Genomic DNA, 17438 nt, shown 5'->3' on the forward strand with positions numbered 1-17438 from the left:
CTGAATGTTATGTTAGCTTTTCCCCTTTTTTCATAAAATTGAAAATCCTCTTGAGACTTCAGTGAATGAAAACAGGTACTGATGTAGGTCTTTCATAAAAGCAGAGTGGTGTAAAGCTAACTTTAGAAAATGGAGGATACCTGTATAACATAAAATTTGTCATTTTGACCATTTAAAAATTATTAAAAAAAAAAAAAAGAGTCCAAAATAGAGTCACTTTTGCTAAGCCCCACCAAGACTTAATATCTAACCTAATTAAAGTTTTAGCCTGCACTAGTAGTAGAATTTTAAACCAATCAATCTGGAATTTCCTGATCAGGCCAGCGAGGTAATCTGCATGAGAAAACCACCTCCCAGTCCCCTCTTCTCCTAAGCAAGGTAATTGCCTGAAATAATCCACTCTTTTAACTTCCTTGTCTCACCCGTCTCCTGCCTGTAAAAACCTTCCACTGTGCACACCTCCTCAGAACTCCTTTCTATTGTTAGATGGGATGTTGCCTGATTCATGAACGATTGAATAAAGCCAATTAGATCTTTACTCAGTTGAATTTCTTTGTTTAACTAAATGTACAAGTCAGTGGCATTAATTACATTCACAATGTTTTGCAATCATCACCACTGCTTCCAAATTGTTTTCATCACCCCAAACAGAAATTATATACCCATTAATGCAGTAACTAGATTCTCCCAGCCCTTGGTAACCTCTAACCTACTTTCTGTCTCTTTGGATTTGCCTATTTTAGACATTTCATGTAAGTAAAATAGTAAAATTTCCCTGTTTGTGACTGACATCTTTCACTGAGCATAATGTTTTCAGGGTTAATTTATGTGGCAGGATGTATCAGAACTTTGTTCCTTTTTATGGGTGCATAATATTCCAACACATGGATATACTACATTTTGCATATCTGTTCATCTGTTGGTGGACAGTGGGTTATTTCCACCCTTTTGCTATTGTGAATGATGCAGCTATGTATATAATGTTCCATTCACATCTCTGTTTTCAATTGTTTGAGGTAGATACCTTGTAGAATTGCTAGGTCAAATGGTAATCCTATACTTAGCTTTCAAGGAGCCACCAAACTGTTCTCCATAATAGTTTAGCATTTTACCCACGAGCAATGTAGTTTCCAATTTCTCTACATTCTTGTCAACACTTAATACTTTTCTTTTTTAAAATTATAACCATCCTAAAGTCATGGGTTATGCCGAAAAAAAAATTACAACCATCCTAGTAGGTGTAAAGTTATATCTCACTGTGGTTTCGATTTGCATTTCCCTAATGGCAAATGATGTTGAGTACCTTTTCATGTGCTTATTGACCATTTGTATATCTTTTTTTGGAAAAATGTCTATTCAAGTCTTTTGCCTATTTTTAATTGGGTTGTCTTTTTGTTGTTAAGTGTAGGAGTTCTTTACATATTCTGGATATTATAAGATTTGATTCTTTTGAGCAGCATAAATGCAAGGTGCCCAGGACTGAGCAGAATGACATCAAGCTCAATCATGTTCCCCATCTGAGGTCTATTGTACACCCCAGCCTGACAAGCCCCATGACTCTGAGTCAAGAATAATCATAGCTAGCTTGTGCTGAACACTCATTCTGCTCAGAGACTATGTATTAGATCACGTACTCTCTTAACCTCGGGGGTAGTTACTTCTGCTAACCCCATTTTACTGATAAGGGAACAGGCCAAGAGAGATTAGCTTGTCCAAAGTCACACAGCTGGAAAGTGGCAGAACTGGGATCTGAACTCAGGCCTTTGGCTTTAGAGTCTACTTCCCTTTTATGCCCTGGGATAACATAGCTATGTAACAAAGATGAACCTGTTTGCAGCTCTCCCTGGCCTGCTTCAAGGAAAGGACAATGATGGCAGGTTCCAGCAAACAGTCCTTTGAAACCCGTTACTTTAAGAGACTGGTACAGTATATACCAGAAGCGCATAACCTCTGAATTACTGTTTTCAGGAGCAATTAGGACAAGGTGCTGGCTGAATTGTCCATACCCAACCCCATGAACCTGTTTTCTTAGAGATGGGCTAGCATAGGTGCAGGGCCTTTTTTTTTTTTTCCCCACGCAAGAGGTTTTATTATCTGAAAGAGAAAATGGCTGTCCCCAGAGAGAGGAAGCAGCAGCTCGTGGGTGAGGAAGCGCATTTTTAAGGAGTAGGGGTAGGGTGTGTTCTGTGCTGGTGATTGGATCTTAAGGGGTGGGTGACCATCTGGTTGTTGGTGATTGGATCTGTCTTGCCAATGGGTTTCAGCCCCCGGCAAGTTCACTATGGATTCAATGTGACCAAAAATGACAGCAAAACGTTCTCGGGGTGAAAGGGTTATACCCAGCTTCATTTCCAGGTGGCAGGTCAGTCACTAAAATCCCATTCACTCAGAGCGAGTCTGCAGGCAGCAAGCTGGTCTCTGCCTCTGGGCCCCTCTGTCCACACAGCCGTCCTCCAGGCCTCTCTGCACAGTCGTCCCGCACAGCCGTCCTCTGGGCCTCTGTCCTTGGTGCTGCCACCACTCCAGCCTCTGCTCTGCTCTCCTGCAGCCTTGCAGCCCTGCCACCGTGTCACACGCAGAACACTGGGCGGAGCTCTTTATATAGAGTCAACAGCCATGTATTGCCCACAGGTGTGCAGTGAGCTAGTCAACCAGGGCCAGGTGAGAATCCTGGCCACAGGAACTCTCATGTTATCCACAGATCTTAAGGGGTGGGCGACCATCTGGTCAGTGGTGATTGGATCTTAAGGGGTGGGAGTCTTAGCACGCCAGAATTTGCCTTCATTCCCATCTTTTTATTTTCTTAATTGGGCCTCTGGGGAACTGGGCATAGAATCTCATTCTCCAGCTACTTCCTGCTGGAAGGGGTCGCAGATTCTGGGGTTAGCAAGGCCCTTGCTGTAGAGTTGGGGAAGGGCGGGCATCTTGAGATGACTCACAATGTCATCTAGCTGGTTTCGTTATTCTTTGTGAGAGGGCCTTGATAGCCCTGGAGGAGTAACAGATTGAAGGCCGGTGCTGGGCGAGAATACGAGCGACGGGGGAAATGGGCGGTGAGCCCGTGGAGGAGGATCGGGCAGTGAGGGTTCCCAAAGCAGCTCAGATTCCCGGAGGAAGAGCAAAGTCAATGGGAGAACCTCATCCAAAGTTACGGCACCAATGAAAGGGTATCTCGTCGCGACCCTCCTTACGCAGGACGACTCAGGAGACACGGGCCCTCACAAGAGATTTTATTATCTGAAAGAGAAAAATGGCTGCCTCCAGAGAGAGAGGGAGCAGCCAGGTGCAGGTCCTTCTACTAAACAGCTCTCAAAGTCGTCTAGGTTACCTTTGGACTTGTGGGTGGCTCCCACGACAGACATGAAGACTTTTCAAATCCAGACTCTTGGTCTGACATTCAAAATTCTGACACTGAACAGATCTCCCACTAGCTACATTTCTCAGCCTGCCTTTTGCACCCATATCGCTACACAGATGAACTACTTGTTGTTTCTCATCCATCCTTAGCACAGGGATCAGCCCTGGCACCTAGGGCTACATATATAGCTCTTGAACATGTTCCTCCAGCAAACACAGTGTTTTATGTTTTTATTTTGTTTAGTGTCAGTATGGAATCAGGGTTTCTCCCCCTAAAGGTATTATAATCCATTAATATCATTATTCATTTTCATGTTCAAATGTCCCAGATTTGGCTCACAGAAACTCTTCTGCCTGGCTTTTGTGTCTGGTAGATCCTATCATTCTTTTGGCATTTCCTTTCTGGTTCAGTAAGATGCTCCAGGCTCACCTTGTAATTTCCCTGCCCCAACTCTGAGAATCAATCATTTCTGCAAGAGGCCTTGGTTCCTTTTAGTGGAGAATGGTATTTAGAAAGAAAGATCTGAGTGCTAGGGGCTTGTTGCTACAGGCGTGTAATTTCTTGTAGGTCTCTCAGTGGACAGAACTTAGGAAGTATATTTATACATAGAGTTTACGAATTGAGAAATTTCCATTAAAAATCCAGACTTTTAGCACCTATTCAGAAACCTGCATATCTGATCACAATCAGCTGGGAAATTGGCAACAATCATCTAGAGCATTGGCACGGATTCAACAATATTTATTTCCTCAGTATTTACTGAATGCCTTCTTTGAGCCAGGTACTGTGTTAGACTACATTACTACTACTTTCTGGTATTACATAGTATGAGACTATAGTACTCTATTCCTAACCATGCCCACCTTGTATACACATAGGCAGTTGAGTTTCAATTTCTAGTCCTGCTTTTGGTTGCTTTCTTCTCTCCAGCTGGAAAGAAAGCTGACATCCTCACATGTTCAACTCACTCAAATCCCGGTTCCTTGAGGCTGTCCCCAGTCTGATTGATTTATCAGAGATCATTTCCCCATTCTCTAAGTTCTATACTCTCCTCATAACAATTACCACCTTTTATCCTGAATTATAGGTTTTTAGTTCTTCCTACTTCTATTTTATTAATATTCTTTCTGATAAGGAGACTGTATACTCCTTGAGGTCAGGTTCTCTGTTGTGCTCACAGTTATGCCCCTTAAAACTAACATCAAACCTGGCATTCAAGGAAAATTTTCATTAGAAACAAATACTGTTGAATCCCCTATTGTGTGTAGGGTAGTATACATATATATATATATATAGATATATAGATATATCTATATATATAGCAGACAGAAGTGATATGATTGTGAGCAAAATAGATATAGTTATATTCTTATGGAGTTTACTGATTCTGTGAAAATAGTGAAAATCACATATGTGCATGCAGAATGATATAAAGAATGATCTATATTTGCATTATTGTCCTGACTTTATACATATATATGTATCCTTAGAAAATACATAGTATTGGTGTTTTGTTTTCCCAGGATATGTCTTTCTTTTTTTCATTCCTCAGTATGCCTTGCAGGTTTACACCTCATCCTCTTCAAGTGATACATAGTAGTCATTAGCATGGTACACCATTCTCCTGTGGATGGACATTCAGCATGTTTCTGGTTTTGGTTTTTGCATTACAGACAATGATGCAACAGGTCTCTGTGCACTGGTGCTTGTTTCTCTGGTAGATTCCAAGGTACCAAACTGCTGGGTGAGAGGGTTGCTTTTCTTTTACACTTTTTGTTCTATACACGTTGGCATCATTGAAATTCATGTGATTAAAAAAAATAAAAAAATAGAAAGAAGTAGGTAGATTATTCGTGTTGGTGTTATCAGCTCTTAGGAAGTGCCTAGTCATTGTCACAGGACTGTTATACAATCTGCTAATCATTATGTAATAAAAAATGAAAAGGATGCTCCTGTAATTCTATGTCACCAAGCAGAGAAATCTCAGGCCTTCAACCCTGTCTAAAAGACGAGACTTCAGAGACTGGCTGTCACGTAACCACAGAGTTGGAAGGAACTTACTAGCTTAGCAGTCTCATGCAGTCATGTAACTGTTTCCAAAGGACAGTTTTGAGTTGTTCAAAGAAAGTGAGTTTAAGTGGGACAGTTTTTTTTTTTTGCTGGAATTCCTGTAAACACCATCACCTTGCAGGTAATTAAGAGAGGAGATTAAACATGAGCTGATAAAGGCTGACATACACAAAGACCTTGAGTTGTGTTCAGACCAGCACAGATAAATACAGTAATTGCTGTTGTGTGAAAAAGCAAGTTGCTGTTTCTCCAAATGCTTCCCCATGTATTATGTCTTTAAGTCCTGAGACAAGACCTGCCAGCTTTAGCTGGGGACACCAAGGCTGAAAGAGAGAACCCTGCAATCAAGGAACATCTGTTGGGCACCTCCTGATAGACATGTACAGAGCTCAGGAGAAACAGGTAAGTAAGGAGCTCCAGGTCTTGTGGGGGTGTTAGGTTTAAAATATATATATAATCCACTGTGTTAAGAGCTGAGATAAAATTTGGAAACAGTGTTGTATGGAATTAGAGGAAGTTGGGTGTTTGCCTAGAAATCAGAGAAAGCTGCAGAAAAGCTGCTAAGACTGAGCTGGAGCTGGAAGCCAAGAAAAAGAGGAAGGGAAGAGGTGAGGGGAAGAACATTCACACTGAGGGAACACCATATAGAGGCACAGAGGACAGAAGGGTGGAAGAGCATGGTTAAGTGCAGGGAGCTAAGAGCATGTTGGAGGAAGAGAGCTTGGCACCAAGTGGGCTCTAAGTCTTCAGTGAATGTCTGGTGGCTAAGTTAGAGAAACAAAATGAATGGTTCAATTGCAGTATGTTCACCAAAGTCTTGAGTATGTGCTTGGCACTTTGCAAGCACGAGGGATTTAGTGAGCAGAGTCCTCCAGGAGCTCCCCGTCAATGTGGTGGGTGGAAATAGAGACAAATCCATGAAGTGAAGTGACAAGCCACCAGGATTGATGCCAGTGTAAGGCCACGCAGGTATGGCAGGTACCAGGTAAAAAGTCCCAAAGCAAGGAGGCCATATTTTGGTTTGGTCTTTCTCAACACTGGCTTCCATTGAGGGAATTTGTAGGCAAAAAAAAAAAAAAGGTAATTTCCTTTGACTTAACCGGATTTAAAATACAAGCAGAACATATATTTTGTCATGACCGTGTAAAACAAAATATATTAAGATTTTTACTATATGCAACTACTGCAGTAAGCAGTTTCCATATATTAATTCACTTAATTCTTACCTGAATCCCAGGAGGCAGTATTATTATTATTCTTTTACAAGTGTAAAACCAGAGACTCAGAGAGGCTGATTAACTTGCCAAAAGTCACACAGCTAGTAAGTGGCAAAGGTAAAGTGGGACCTCCGTTCCTAACGACAGTCTATCTACAGTCCTCTCAAAGCTGGATTCCGTCTCGCGTGATCTTGGGCATCTCGCTCTCTTTAAGCCTTGGTATTTCCGTCTGTAAAATGGGGGCAAGGGGTCCAAATGTCATCTTCTGCTCAGGCGCAGTCGGAAACGCAACTCACGGATTGTCTCACAAGATCCAAGTCCTGGAAACGAAGTCAGAGAGTCGCTCCAATGGCGCTCGCGAATACGAGCCTCTTCCTGCTCGGCTCCGACCGGTTCCCATGACAACCCGGCCAGCCGCCATCCTGGGAGGAGGCGTGCGTCATATCCGGCTTGTTTATTTTCGGGTCCTAGCCCCAGCCGCGGCAAGGGCTCTTTAGGTCCCCAAAGCGGGATCCCGCGACTTCGCAGCTCGCTAACTCCCGCTTCTTCCTCCGCCGCCTGCAGGAGTCCGCCCCCCTTCTGCTAAGCGCGCAGCCGTGGCCCAGCCTCCCTTGGGTCCGCCTCTAAGGGACGTCACTTCCTGGCCGAGTATTTCCGGGTCGCCGCTGGCCCCGGGGAGCTGGTCTCGGTTCCCTGCAGCCGGCCGGGGCGGCGAGAGCCCAGCCGGGCCCGGCTCCGGCGGCGGCCTTGGCTCTTCGCTTCCTTTGGCTGGGGCGTCTCCGGCGGCAGTGCCGGGGTAAGTGCAGAGCGGTCTCTGGCGGAAACAATCTCCGGGGCTTTCCCGTGCGGAGGGGGCGTCCGACTCGGCGGGGCTCCGCCAGCCCGGGAGCAGGGTGCCCTCGCGGCCAGCGGCGGCGACGGTTGCATCTGCCTTTTCAGCGCCCCGGGGACCCAGCTTGTCTTCAGGATCTCTACCCGCCCTGAGGGCTGCCTTGCAGACTCAGGACTGGCCATGGATGGCTTAGGGCAGCTCAGGAGGAACACCCCTCTTCGGCGACTAATCAAGCAGGAGGACACCCCGATTCCACCGTAAGGCAGTGACCGTGCAGTTGTCCCCAGTCCGGTCTCTGGCGGCAGAGCTGGGTTTGGGCTTACTGTGTGACCTTGGACAAGTCACTTCATCTAAAGAGCCTCAGTTGCCTAATAGTTAAATGGGAGTGAACCTGCCTGCTAGGGCCTTAATGGGGATGAAATGAAATAATGCCTGTGACGCACGATCTCTGGCATACAGCAGGCGTCCAATAAATGAGAGTTGCCGCTAGTTCATCCACAAACCTGTGGGGAAGGCCCGAGTTTGGGACTAGAGTGTTTTTCACAACTGATGTGGGCCTCCGAGGTTGTAGGAATTAACCAGGCTGGGGGATAGCAGGCGCTAGCTTCTGTCCCCTGGAGGGAGGGCAGACTGCTTCCTTCAGAGCCCCTCTGAGAGAGGCAACTGCCACTAGGGAAGCCCGCTTTCAGCACCGCTGCGGTTATTTGCAGAGGTTTTCAAGGCCTCCTCCTGAATTTCTCTGCATCTGGTTGGGGTGTGGGGACCCTCAGGTGTTTCCCAGCCAGTGGAAGGTACCTTGGATGTGTCTCAGGAGCCTCGAGTTTGGAATGAGTACAAAGGAGTGGAGTGCGGGGGTGGAGGGGGTTGAAACGGCTCTCTCCTTGCTGTTGTTTGGAGGCTGGGGGATCCCTGAGCCGGCTGAAGCGAGACCAGGGATCTGTAAACCTGTGGACTGGGGCAGTGCTGGGACCAAAATAGCTTCTGCTATTTTGGAGGGGGCGCCTTCAAGTGCTGCTTGGGGAACGTTTCTGCTTGAATGGGCCAACTGAGGTAAAGCCAAGCTAATGCTTTGTTCCCCAGAATCATTTCAGTTACATTCAGTAGGGTTTTAAAGAGATACAGCTTTCCTTTGAGATATTTAAAAAATAATAACTAAGAAGCCACCACCTCCCTGACTGCAATCTCTCTTCTATTCATCAATTTGCTTTTGAAAAGGGGCCTGGATTGTGGGTGTAGGCAGTGCTGGCCAGGCCTTTTGGCTCGGGGTGCCCGCCTGGCTCTTTTAGGGATGTTTCCAGTGCCATTTCCAAACTGACATGTCTGGCGTTCCGATCCTTGGGTTGCTTGGAGAAATTAACGGCTTCTGTCTCTGTGCTGTCTTGGTCTCCTGTAAGCACGCTGTTTTTGCAGAGACCATGTTTTTTGTTGTTCTTGAAGAATGCTGGGGATAAATTGCTGGCTCTATGCTCAGGAACAGACACTAGCTTTGACCAGCTACAGTGCAGCCTGTATTCTCAGAAAATGTATTCAGGAGGGATGATGTCAGCTGCTTCACCACTGGCCAGTCTCTTCCTTTGGCCCTTGAGCTTACATCATAAAGAGATTTGTGACTCTTCGAGCCCCATTCTGTGTGGGAAGATGGGAATTTTGCTACTACAGGAATTTTTAGAACTCAACTCTGCTCACCCTGCCATCAGGCATCCTAACCTAGCTCAGTCCTTCCAAGTAGAGCTGTCCAGCAGATGCGCAGGGTGGCTTTGTTTTTAAAAGCAGGGCAGCTCAGACCTTGACGGTTTTGGCATCAGACTTAGGTTCAGACTTCAGATACACTCCTTCCTAGTCTTGTGACTTAGGACAAATGACTTGGCTTCAATGAGCCTCAGTTTCCTCTTGTTTAACCTTGGGGCTGTGTGTGGATTTCATTGGTTTTCCTGCAGCACTTAGCAGGCCCTCCAGTTGGTGAATCGTACCAATTGTAGCAATAAATGAGTGAGATAAATGGCTTCAGGGCCTATCAACCCAAGTTCAGTTCCACCTCTGACCCTTTGAAGCTCTGTTAGCAGGTTGCTTAATAACTGAGACTTAGTTTCCTTAGTTGTAGTGATTAAACAGGAAGATGCAGTTAAAGCAGAAATCCCAATGCCCAGTACACAGTAGGGCTTCAATAATTGTTAGTTTCCTTCTCTCTTTCCTTAATTATCTTTTAGCATTCATTTCTTCCACCTTTTTCCTCACCTCCCTAGGTTGGTTCAAGATTCTTCTTAGATGGGTTTCCTATCCTTGACTAAGATTTTGAACACCAACTGGGCTATCTGGATCCCTTTTCCTTGTTTATTGTTTGTCAGCAACAAGGGTGTGGACTGGATGTGATTACAGAGCAGCGCAGCAGACACTGAGCTTGAGGGTGGTTGATTTTGTAAAAAAAAAAGCCACTATAGGCTCAGGGCTGACTTCTTTCGAGAAATATCCCAGCAGTGTTTAGGAGTCTTCATGTCCCTCCAAATTGTTCTCACATGTACCAAACAACAGTCCCTGAGGCCAGAGGCAGAACGGAACCTTCTCTTAGATAAATAAAACATGGTAAATGCATATGGGTTTTTATTTGCAAGGACTTCTCTCAGGCTGCAATGTAATTTTATTTTTCAAAAGACAATACATACTCTGATACTAGATAATAAACTCTTTCAACTACAATTGAGGGCAGGGCTATGTCTTCTCAACTGTTGTCCCCTGCTACCACTACCCATCCCATATCCCCTCCATGGCACCCATCCCAGGGCATGGTATAAGATAGGTGCTGTGTAAATGTTGGCCTCAGGAATCTTGGGGTAGTGGGAGGAACACAGGTGCCAAATCAGAAGGGCAGGCTTGGAATCTGGGGTCACAGCTACTTACAGCGTGACATGTTATGTAGTCTCTGTTCCTTCTCTCTGTGGCTGGTCTCCAGGATTCTTGGGAAAGCTGAATGAGAAACTAAAGGAGTGTTATCATGAATGCTTACGTCCATTGTGTCATTCATTTTACCTGTTTTATCAAACCCCTGTTATGTGCCAGGGTCTGTGTTAGGCATCATGGTGAACAGTACAGATGTAGTCCATACCTTTGTGGCACATACAGTTAATGGGGGGGATGTAAATAGAGGAAGCCAGTAAATGAATAAAGTTAATAATTACAGATTGTGATTATCCCAGGATAACGGGATAACTAGGGACTGGGAATATTGAAGTTACTGAGCTGAGGTTATCAGGAAGGGCCTGTGAGGGATGGATGACGTTGGAGCTGAGGCCGGAATGATGAGATTGAAGTAACTATAGGAAGATTCAGAGGGAACATGTAAAAGGAACAACATGTACAAAGGTCCTGAGACAGAAACACGCTTGATGTGTGTTTTAAAGAACAGTCAGAAAGGCCTGACCATGGAGAGCCTTTGACCTTGGTTAGGAAGTAGAGTTTTGCACTAAGAGGACTTATGTTTGCCTTGGGTGCTCCTCAGGCATATTTTTCTGGAAGCATTGGGTTCCTTAGCAGGGTTGTGGAAGAGAAGGGAGCCTCTCTCTATCCCTAGGTCTGCACAGCTCACCCCTCACCTCACAATTAAGACTCCTGAGAGTCCTTGGGAACTGTGGAGAAGCCAGATGAGTAGCTCATAGAGACATGGATGACTCTATTGACCTCATGTCAGTTGACAGCCTTGTTGGCCTTTAAGATGTGCTAAGCTGATCTCAGATCTGCTAAGGGATTCTGGGTCCACCCCATACCACTGCGGTTTCTTTCTTGGTCCCTTGCCATGTCCCACTGCGAGCAGGAGCCTTCTGCCCTCAGGTGGCAGGTATTTATGAAACGCAGGCCTTGCCACTGGCACCGTGCTGAGGTTCCCTTACTGCGTAATTCAGTCATGATCCCTGCACCATGGAGCTTGTGGCCAGGAGAGGCAGGACAGGTGAGTGTGAAAATGTATACCCACCGTCCACTCCAAGATAATTGCCCCACTCTGCTTATCCCTTCTTGAAAATGCCTGGCATCTTGGTGGGTATAGTACCTGCAGACACCAGGATCGGTTTGTATGTATCAAGGGCTTACTTCAAGCTGGCGCTCTGTGGAGAGCTCTATATACTGAAAGCACATAATCCTTCCACTGACCATCTATTATTAGGTACTATTAGCTACTATCACTAAGCCCCTTTCCAAATGAGAAAACTGAGGCTCAGAAAGGTTGTGTAATTTGCCCAAGTAATCTAGAGAAGTAGACCCAGGATTCACACCCAGGCTGTCTGGCTTTGGAGTTAGTAACCCCTATGCTTTTGCCTTCCTTGGCCCTGGTACTCTTCCCTCCAATCCAGATTGGCTCCCAGGATTGTGGCACCAAGAATATTGCTGGATCTGTCTGTGTTTACTAACAAGTGGCCAAACAGACATCAAGATTGTATAAATCCTGTGCGTATCACTTCAGAGAGTTCTTTCCTCTCCCAGTGGGTCTGTTCAATGGATACCGCTCTTAAGATAAAGGGGAATGAAGGCCATCAAAGGCAGATAAAAGTGTTCTCCAGGAGTCGCAGCTCTCATGGTCTTTTTCAAAATTGCAGATAGGACCCTGTGCCTCTCCCCCTTGCCCTCCACATGGCTCTTTGAATAACATGTAACAGTCTGAACCTGCTCATGCCTGAGCTTCATGGCTTCTTACCTGCTCTGTCCCCTGCCCGGGCCGCACTGGCCTGCCTTTTCTGTTCACATGCTGAGACCCTTCCGGCCTCAGGAAGCAGGGTGTGGTGTTCAGGGCATGGACCTTGGAGCCAGACTGCCAGGGCTCTGGTCTCAGCTGTACCTCTGAATAGTTCTGTAATTGTGGGCACGTTTCTTAAGGTCTCATGTCTCAGTTGGGGAATAACAATAGTACCTGTTAATATTGCATATCATCTATTTCCAATTAAAAAAAACCCCCACAACAGTACCTATCTCCTGGGGTTTTTTAAGACGATGGAATGCTGTAGTACAAATGAGCGCCTGGAATATCATAAGCGTTGATGGCGTTACTCTGGGCCTTTCTCCCTGCGGCCCTCTGCTTTTCCATCCTTCACCCGCTTCTTTGCCTGGCAAACTCCTCATCCTTCAGGTCTGCCCATCACTGCTTCAGGGGAGCTTTCTAAAACTCCTCCTTGCCACAAAACCTGATTAGGTGCCCCTCATCATGTTTTTCATTTGTGAGCTTGACAGAGTCAAAGACCTTCTCTGTCTTTTTTCCACCACAACTTTGCATGTAGTTTGTGTTTGATAAATGTTTTGGATGAAAAAGCAGGAAGGGGCTCAGCGTGTTGGTGCCCAGTGCAGCTCAGGCCATTTCTGTTCTTTGTTTCGCCTCAGCAGCCACGTTGTTGTGGACCATTTGCTTCTTGTTCTTCCTCTTCCAGAACACTCCACTGGTCCGGGCAGGTGACAGGCCGGTGCTTTCTGAGATGTCCTTGCCTCTGACCCAGAAGCCATGGAGGAGATAAGGTAGCCCCCATCCCTGTATCAGATGGGGAAGCCCAGTTCAATGGATACAAAATACAAGGATGACTTATTTCGGAAGTACGTGCAGTTCCATGAGGGCAAAGTGGACACCACCCCCGGCAAGCAGCGGCCCGGCAGTGATGAGTACCTGCGGGTGGCGGCCTCGACCCTGCTCAGCCTGCACAAGGTGGATCCCTTTTATCGATTCCGGCTGATTCAGTTCTATGAGGTGGTGGAGAGCTCCCTGCGCTCACGGAGCTCCGCCAGCCTGCGGTCTTTGCGTTGCGCCTTCAGCGTGCTGGAAACAGTGGGCGTCAACCTCTTCCTCTATCCTTGGAAGAAGGAATTCAGAAGCATCAAGGTAAGGTCTAGAGAAGTGGTGGCCACACTGGCCTCCCTTCTCCCTTCTCCCTCCAGTCCATCTTGAGAGGGCTTGTGCCGGTGTGATCACACCCGCCCTCTCCCTGCAGACTCCCCTGTGTCCCCCAGAATTACCCCCGTGGCTCCCCACCGTGCCTGTCTGTCTAGTGTCATCTCTTAACTGGATCCCCATTCCTGGCAGCTCACGTCTGAAGCTGTGAGGCTGGAAAGGCGGGCAGGGCCTGTGTATGTGGACCTTGAAGCCTAGGGCCAAGGACTTGAACTTCAGCTAAATGGGTTGTGAAGCAAAGCAGCCTCAGGGTCAGTTTACATTTGAAGAGTTGGGAAACAGACTCTGAAGTTGTGTGGGGGGGACTATAAAGGGCAAGAGTGGGGTGGAAAGACTAGTTCGGAGCCTGCCGCAGATGCCTGGGGACGCTGAGAGGTGGTTTGGGCTGAGTGGTACAGAGAGGAGAGAGGAGGATGCATTTGAGAGAAGAATTCTGAGTCTTTCCAAAGGCAGTGATGGCGCAGAGGAGTTTCCACTAAGTCAGGCTCTTAAGGCCGACATATTCTTCAGACCTTCATAGAAATGCCAGAAAGGAGTATTCTCATTGCTCATTGGGCATTTTGCCTCTAAGCCGATTCCTTTTCTTCACCCATGTTTGCCCTGTTTCCTCATATGGAGCAGAGCCACTGTTCCCCTGTAGAAAGCGTGTGGCTTTGTCTCCTAAGCTTTAGCAAGGAGTGTCGTGTAATTTCCCTCACACCAGTGTGCTGAGCTATCGGCAAGCATTCGACTCTTCTGCGGTGAGATGCGACTGAGACCGTTCCCTTCGCTTTCCTCTCCCTGCACCTCCAGTTCAGACTTGGATGTATACTGTGCTTTGACACAGGGTCTGTTATGTGTCTCAGAAAATCCTGCCTCTCCTTTTCTGTCCCTGTTCCTTCTAGACCTACACAGGCCCCTTTGTTTATTATGTGAAGTCCACGTTACTGGAAGAGGACATCCAAGCCATCCTGAATTACATGGGCTACTTGCCTGAGTTGGGGACTGTGTACAAGCTCAGAGAGCTTGTGGAGACCCTCCAGGTGAAGATGGTCTCCTTTGAACTCTTTCTGGCCAAGGTGGAGTGTGAGCAGATGCTAGAAATCCACTCACAAGTCAAGGACAAGGGCTTCTCTGAGCTGGATGTTGTGAGCGAGCGCAAGAGCAGCGCAGAGGACGTGCGCGGTTGCTCTGATGCCCTGCGGCGACGGGCTGAGGGCCGGGAGCACCTAACAGCTTCGATGGCCCGTGTGGCACTCCAGAAGTCAGCCAGTGAGCGGGCGGCCAAGGACTACTATAAGCCCCGTGTGACCAAGCCCTCAAGGTCAGTGGATGCCTACGACAGCTACTGGGAGAGCCGGAAGCCACCCCTGAAGGCCTCGTTGAGCCTGCGGAAGGAGCCTGCGACAGCAGATTTGGGAGACGACCTCAAGGACGAGATCATCCGTCCATCTGCCTCGCTCCTAGCCATGTCCAGCTCCCCCCACGGCAGCCCAGATGACCTTCCATCCTCCTCCCCCAGCAATGGCCTCGGCCTGCTGCGTAGCACATACTTCTCCGCTCAGGATGATGTGGATCTGTACACAGACTCGGAACCTAGGGTCACATACCGGAGGCAGGATGCCCTGCGGCCGGATGTGTGGCTGGTCAGAAATGATGCCCATCCCCTCTACCACAAGCGCTCGCCCCCTGCCAAAGAGTCTGCTCTGTCCAAGTGCCAAAACTGTGGTCTGTCTTGCAGCTCCTCCCTCTGCCAGCACTGCGACAGCCTGCTTGCCCCGGCCTCGAAGCCCAGCGCCTTCCCCAGCAAGGCCTCTACCCACGACAGCCTGGCCCACGGGTCATCTCTGCGGGAGAAGTACACTGGCCAGACTCAGGGCTTCGACCGGCTGCCACACCTCCACTCCAAGTCCAAGCCCTCTACCACAGCCACCTCCCGCTGTGGCTTCTGTAACCGCCCAGGTGCCACCAACACCTGCACCCAGTGTTCAAAAGTCTCCTGTGATGCCTGCCTCAGCGCCTACCATTACGACCCCTGCTGCAAAAAGAGTGGGCTGCACAAGTTCGTGCCCAACACCCAGCTCAACTACAAGTCCACCCAGCTCTCCCATCTCGTATATAGATAGGCTCGACCCTGCACCTCCCTGCGACAAGGGCTACACCACTGACCGTTCTGGTTCCACGGGGAAGAAGTGTTAATGCATTGATCTCGAGCAGAGCCCTGCACTTGACCATGTAGGTGTTGGGCCGGCCACACGTGGGAGTTCTCTTAGCGACTCAGATATTTCAACCAATGGTTGCTTTGTTGCCTGACAAGTGAGAGTGGCACTTCCGTTCCGATTTGTTCTTGCTAATCTCTCCACTCCCTATTCCGTTTTTTTGTTTTGTTTTGTTTTTTAATAGAGAATTTCTATCTTGGGGACTCTTGCCCTGCCTACCCCTCCCACCACAAAGCCAACTTGGACTGGGAAGGGCCCTCCAGGTCACTTTCAGATGCCCACCTGGAGCAGTGAGCTAGAGGCCTGTTGGCTTGTGAAATGAGCCCTCCTGCCACACTGGGCCTCTCCCAATGGCTCATCCCTTCGCTGCCCTGTCCCAGATACAAGGATTCCCCACTGAGCTCCGTGCCCCCTGATTTCCTTGCCTCTCTAGGTTTCACAGGTGAACCGAGCCCAGTGTTAGTCATCCTGTTGCCACCACGGCCCACTTCAGCCCATGGTGTTGGTGCACTTTGCTCCAGTGCCATGAAATGTGGACCTTACACAGCAGGGCTGGCTTTTCGCTCTTTCTGTTGTTTGCACATGCCCCTTACTGTACTGTAAATAGATATTTTTGAGATTTATTTTTAAATAAATATTCAACTTGCAGTGTGTTTCCAAATGGTTAAAACAGTGAATTATGTAGCTATTTATACAAACGCCCTGGGTTCTTTAGTCTTCCAAGGGAGGCCTCATGCCCTTCCATGTTGTGTCCTCCACATACCACAGCCCGAGGTAGAGTGGAGAGTGTGGGGCAGAGGAGGGACAGAGACCACGTCCCCGAGTTGGTGGAAAGCCACTGTCTTCCCTACAGTAAATCTATACACCTACCTCCAGTGTGCACTTTGGGGGTTGGTGCAGACCAAGAGGTCTGTGCACCTGTGGACTGTGATGACCTAGTGACAATTCTGGAACCTCACCCTAAGGATCTGCAGCCTGGTCTTACACTTGCTGAGTGTGAACCTTGCACTCCAAACTTCTCGAGTCTTGTTTCAGGAAGAAAATCATTTGCGATTCTCCCCATCTCAGTTCTCTTCACCTGTTCCCAGGATTCCTCTGCAACATGTGATCTTTTTGCACTAAATGTGGTCAGGAGTCGGCGTGCGCCTATCAGACAGACACCTCTTGAGATACTCAGCTGAGCCTAAGTACTTCCCAACCCAAAGGCCCCTGAAACTCCTTGTGTGAATGACGACCCTCGGATTTTCCTTTTAGAGTGCGGAGCAAAAGTGGGGCAAGAATCTGAAAATAAAACTGCTTCCTTGTTAACTAGTAATGTATTTTAGTCATAAGTGTATGTGATGTACAGAATACCATAGGAATTTACGTGCAGTGGGTTTTCTGGTGAAAGGAGGTATTCAGCTCTTGAGCAGGTTTAAATCTGGCTGAATCCTGAGGCCACTGTGAATTCGCTGATGTTCTTCCAACTCAGTTGAGTACTTTTAAGGTTTTCCAAATCTGGCTCTTTTTATATATATAAATATATATATCTAGTAGATCACATGTAGATATTCGATGTGTATAGAAGCTGAATTTCAACCAACTTTATTACTCTGACAGCCCATTCTGGGGCATTTGTCTTTGATGTTCTTCCTTGTCACATTTCAGAAGTGTCAATGCCTGTCCCACTTGTGAGAGCTCTAGTTTTCTAGTTTTCCATTTCCAGATCACTCTAGCACTACAGTAACTCTTGAGCCAACCGTGATGCCAGGTAACTTATACAGTGGACAAAAGCAGGCACAAATAACTTGTCCTGGGAGAGGAAGTCCAGCTTACGTATTATCACAGAAATCCTGTGTTCGTGGAC

The 17438-nt window shown here is 47.4% G+C and overlaps 1 protein-coding gene and 1 long non-coding RNA gene across 7 annotated transcripts; one reads left to right on the forward strand and one right to left on the reverse strand.

Annotated features, from left to right (window-relative positions):
• Positions 1 to 4783: 4783 nt before the first annotated feature.
• On the reverse strand, positions 4784 to 7059 carry LOC118970231 (uncharacterized). 2 transcript variants are annotated; one of them, XR_005058028.2, is made up of 2 exons: positions 6655 to 7059; positions 4784 to 6465 (listed from the first exon to the last, which is right to left on the reverse strand). It is a non-coding gene; the product is annotated as an uncharacterized lncRNA (long non-coding RNA). The 2 variants fall into 2 exon arrangements; XR_005058029.2 differs by having other exon boundaries at positions 4784 to 6469.
• Positions 7060 to 7288: 229 nt separating this feature from the next.
• Positions 7289 to 16240, forward strand: SPATA2 (spermatogenesis associated 2). Of its 5 annotated transcripts, XM_037006276.2 has the most exons (4): positions 7306 to 7441; positions 7585 to 7734; positions 12883 to 13325; positions 14279 to 16240. In XM_037006276.2, the coding sequence occupies exons 3-4, from the start codon at positions 12990 to 12992 to the stop codon at positions 15497 to 15499; spliced, it is 1557 nt and encodes a 518-aa protein (XP_036862171.1). In that variant the 5' UTR covers positions 7306 to 7441; positions 7585 to 7734; positions 12883 to 12989; the 3' UTR covers positions 15500 to 16240. The 5 variants fall into 5 exon arrangements, with proteins under 5 accessions (XP_017507385.1, XP_036862171.1, XP_073092566.1 ...); XM_017651896.3 differs by lacking the exon at positions 7585 to 7734 and having other exon boundaries at positions 7289 to 7441; XM_073236465.1 differs by lacking the exon at positions 7585 to 7734 and having other exon boundaries at positions 7310 to 7441; positions 12839 to 13325.
• The last annotated feature ends 1198 nt before the right edge of the window (positions 16241 to 17438 follow it).

Source organism: Manis javanica, chromosome 5, assembly GCF_040802235.1.
Source record: "Manis javanica isolate MJ-LG chromosome 5, MJ_LKY, whole genome shotgun sequence".
NCBI classification, from domain to species: domain Eukaryota; kingdom Metazoa; phylum Chordata; class Mammalia; order Pholidota; family Manidae; genus Manis; species Manis javanica.

What these genes read in the sequence shown, in the direction of transcription:
- SPATA2 (XM_017651896.3), top strand. Translation starts at nt 12,990, where the DNA reads ATGGGGAAGCCCAGTTCAATGGATACAAAATACAAGGATGACTTATTT. An exon ending in AGGAATTCAGAAGCATCAAG is followed by an intron (nt 13,326 to 14,278) that starts GTAAGGTCTAGA and finishes TGTTCCTTCTAG; the next exon opens with ACCTACACAGGCCCCTTTGT.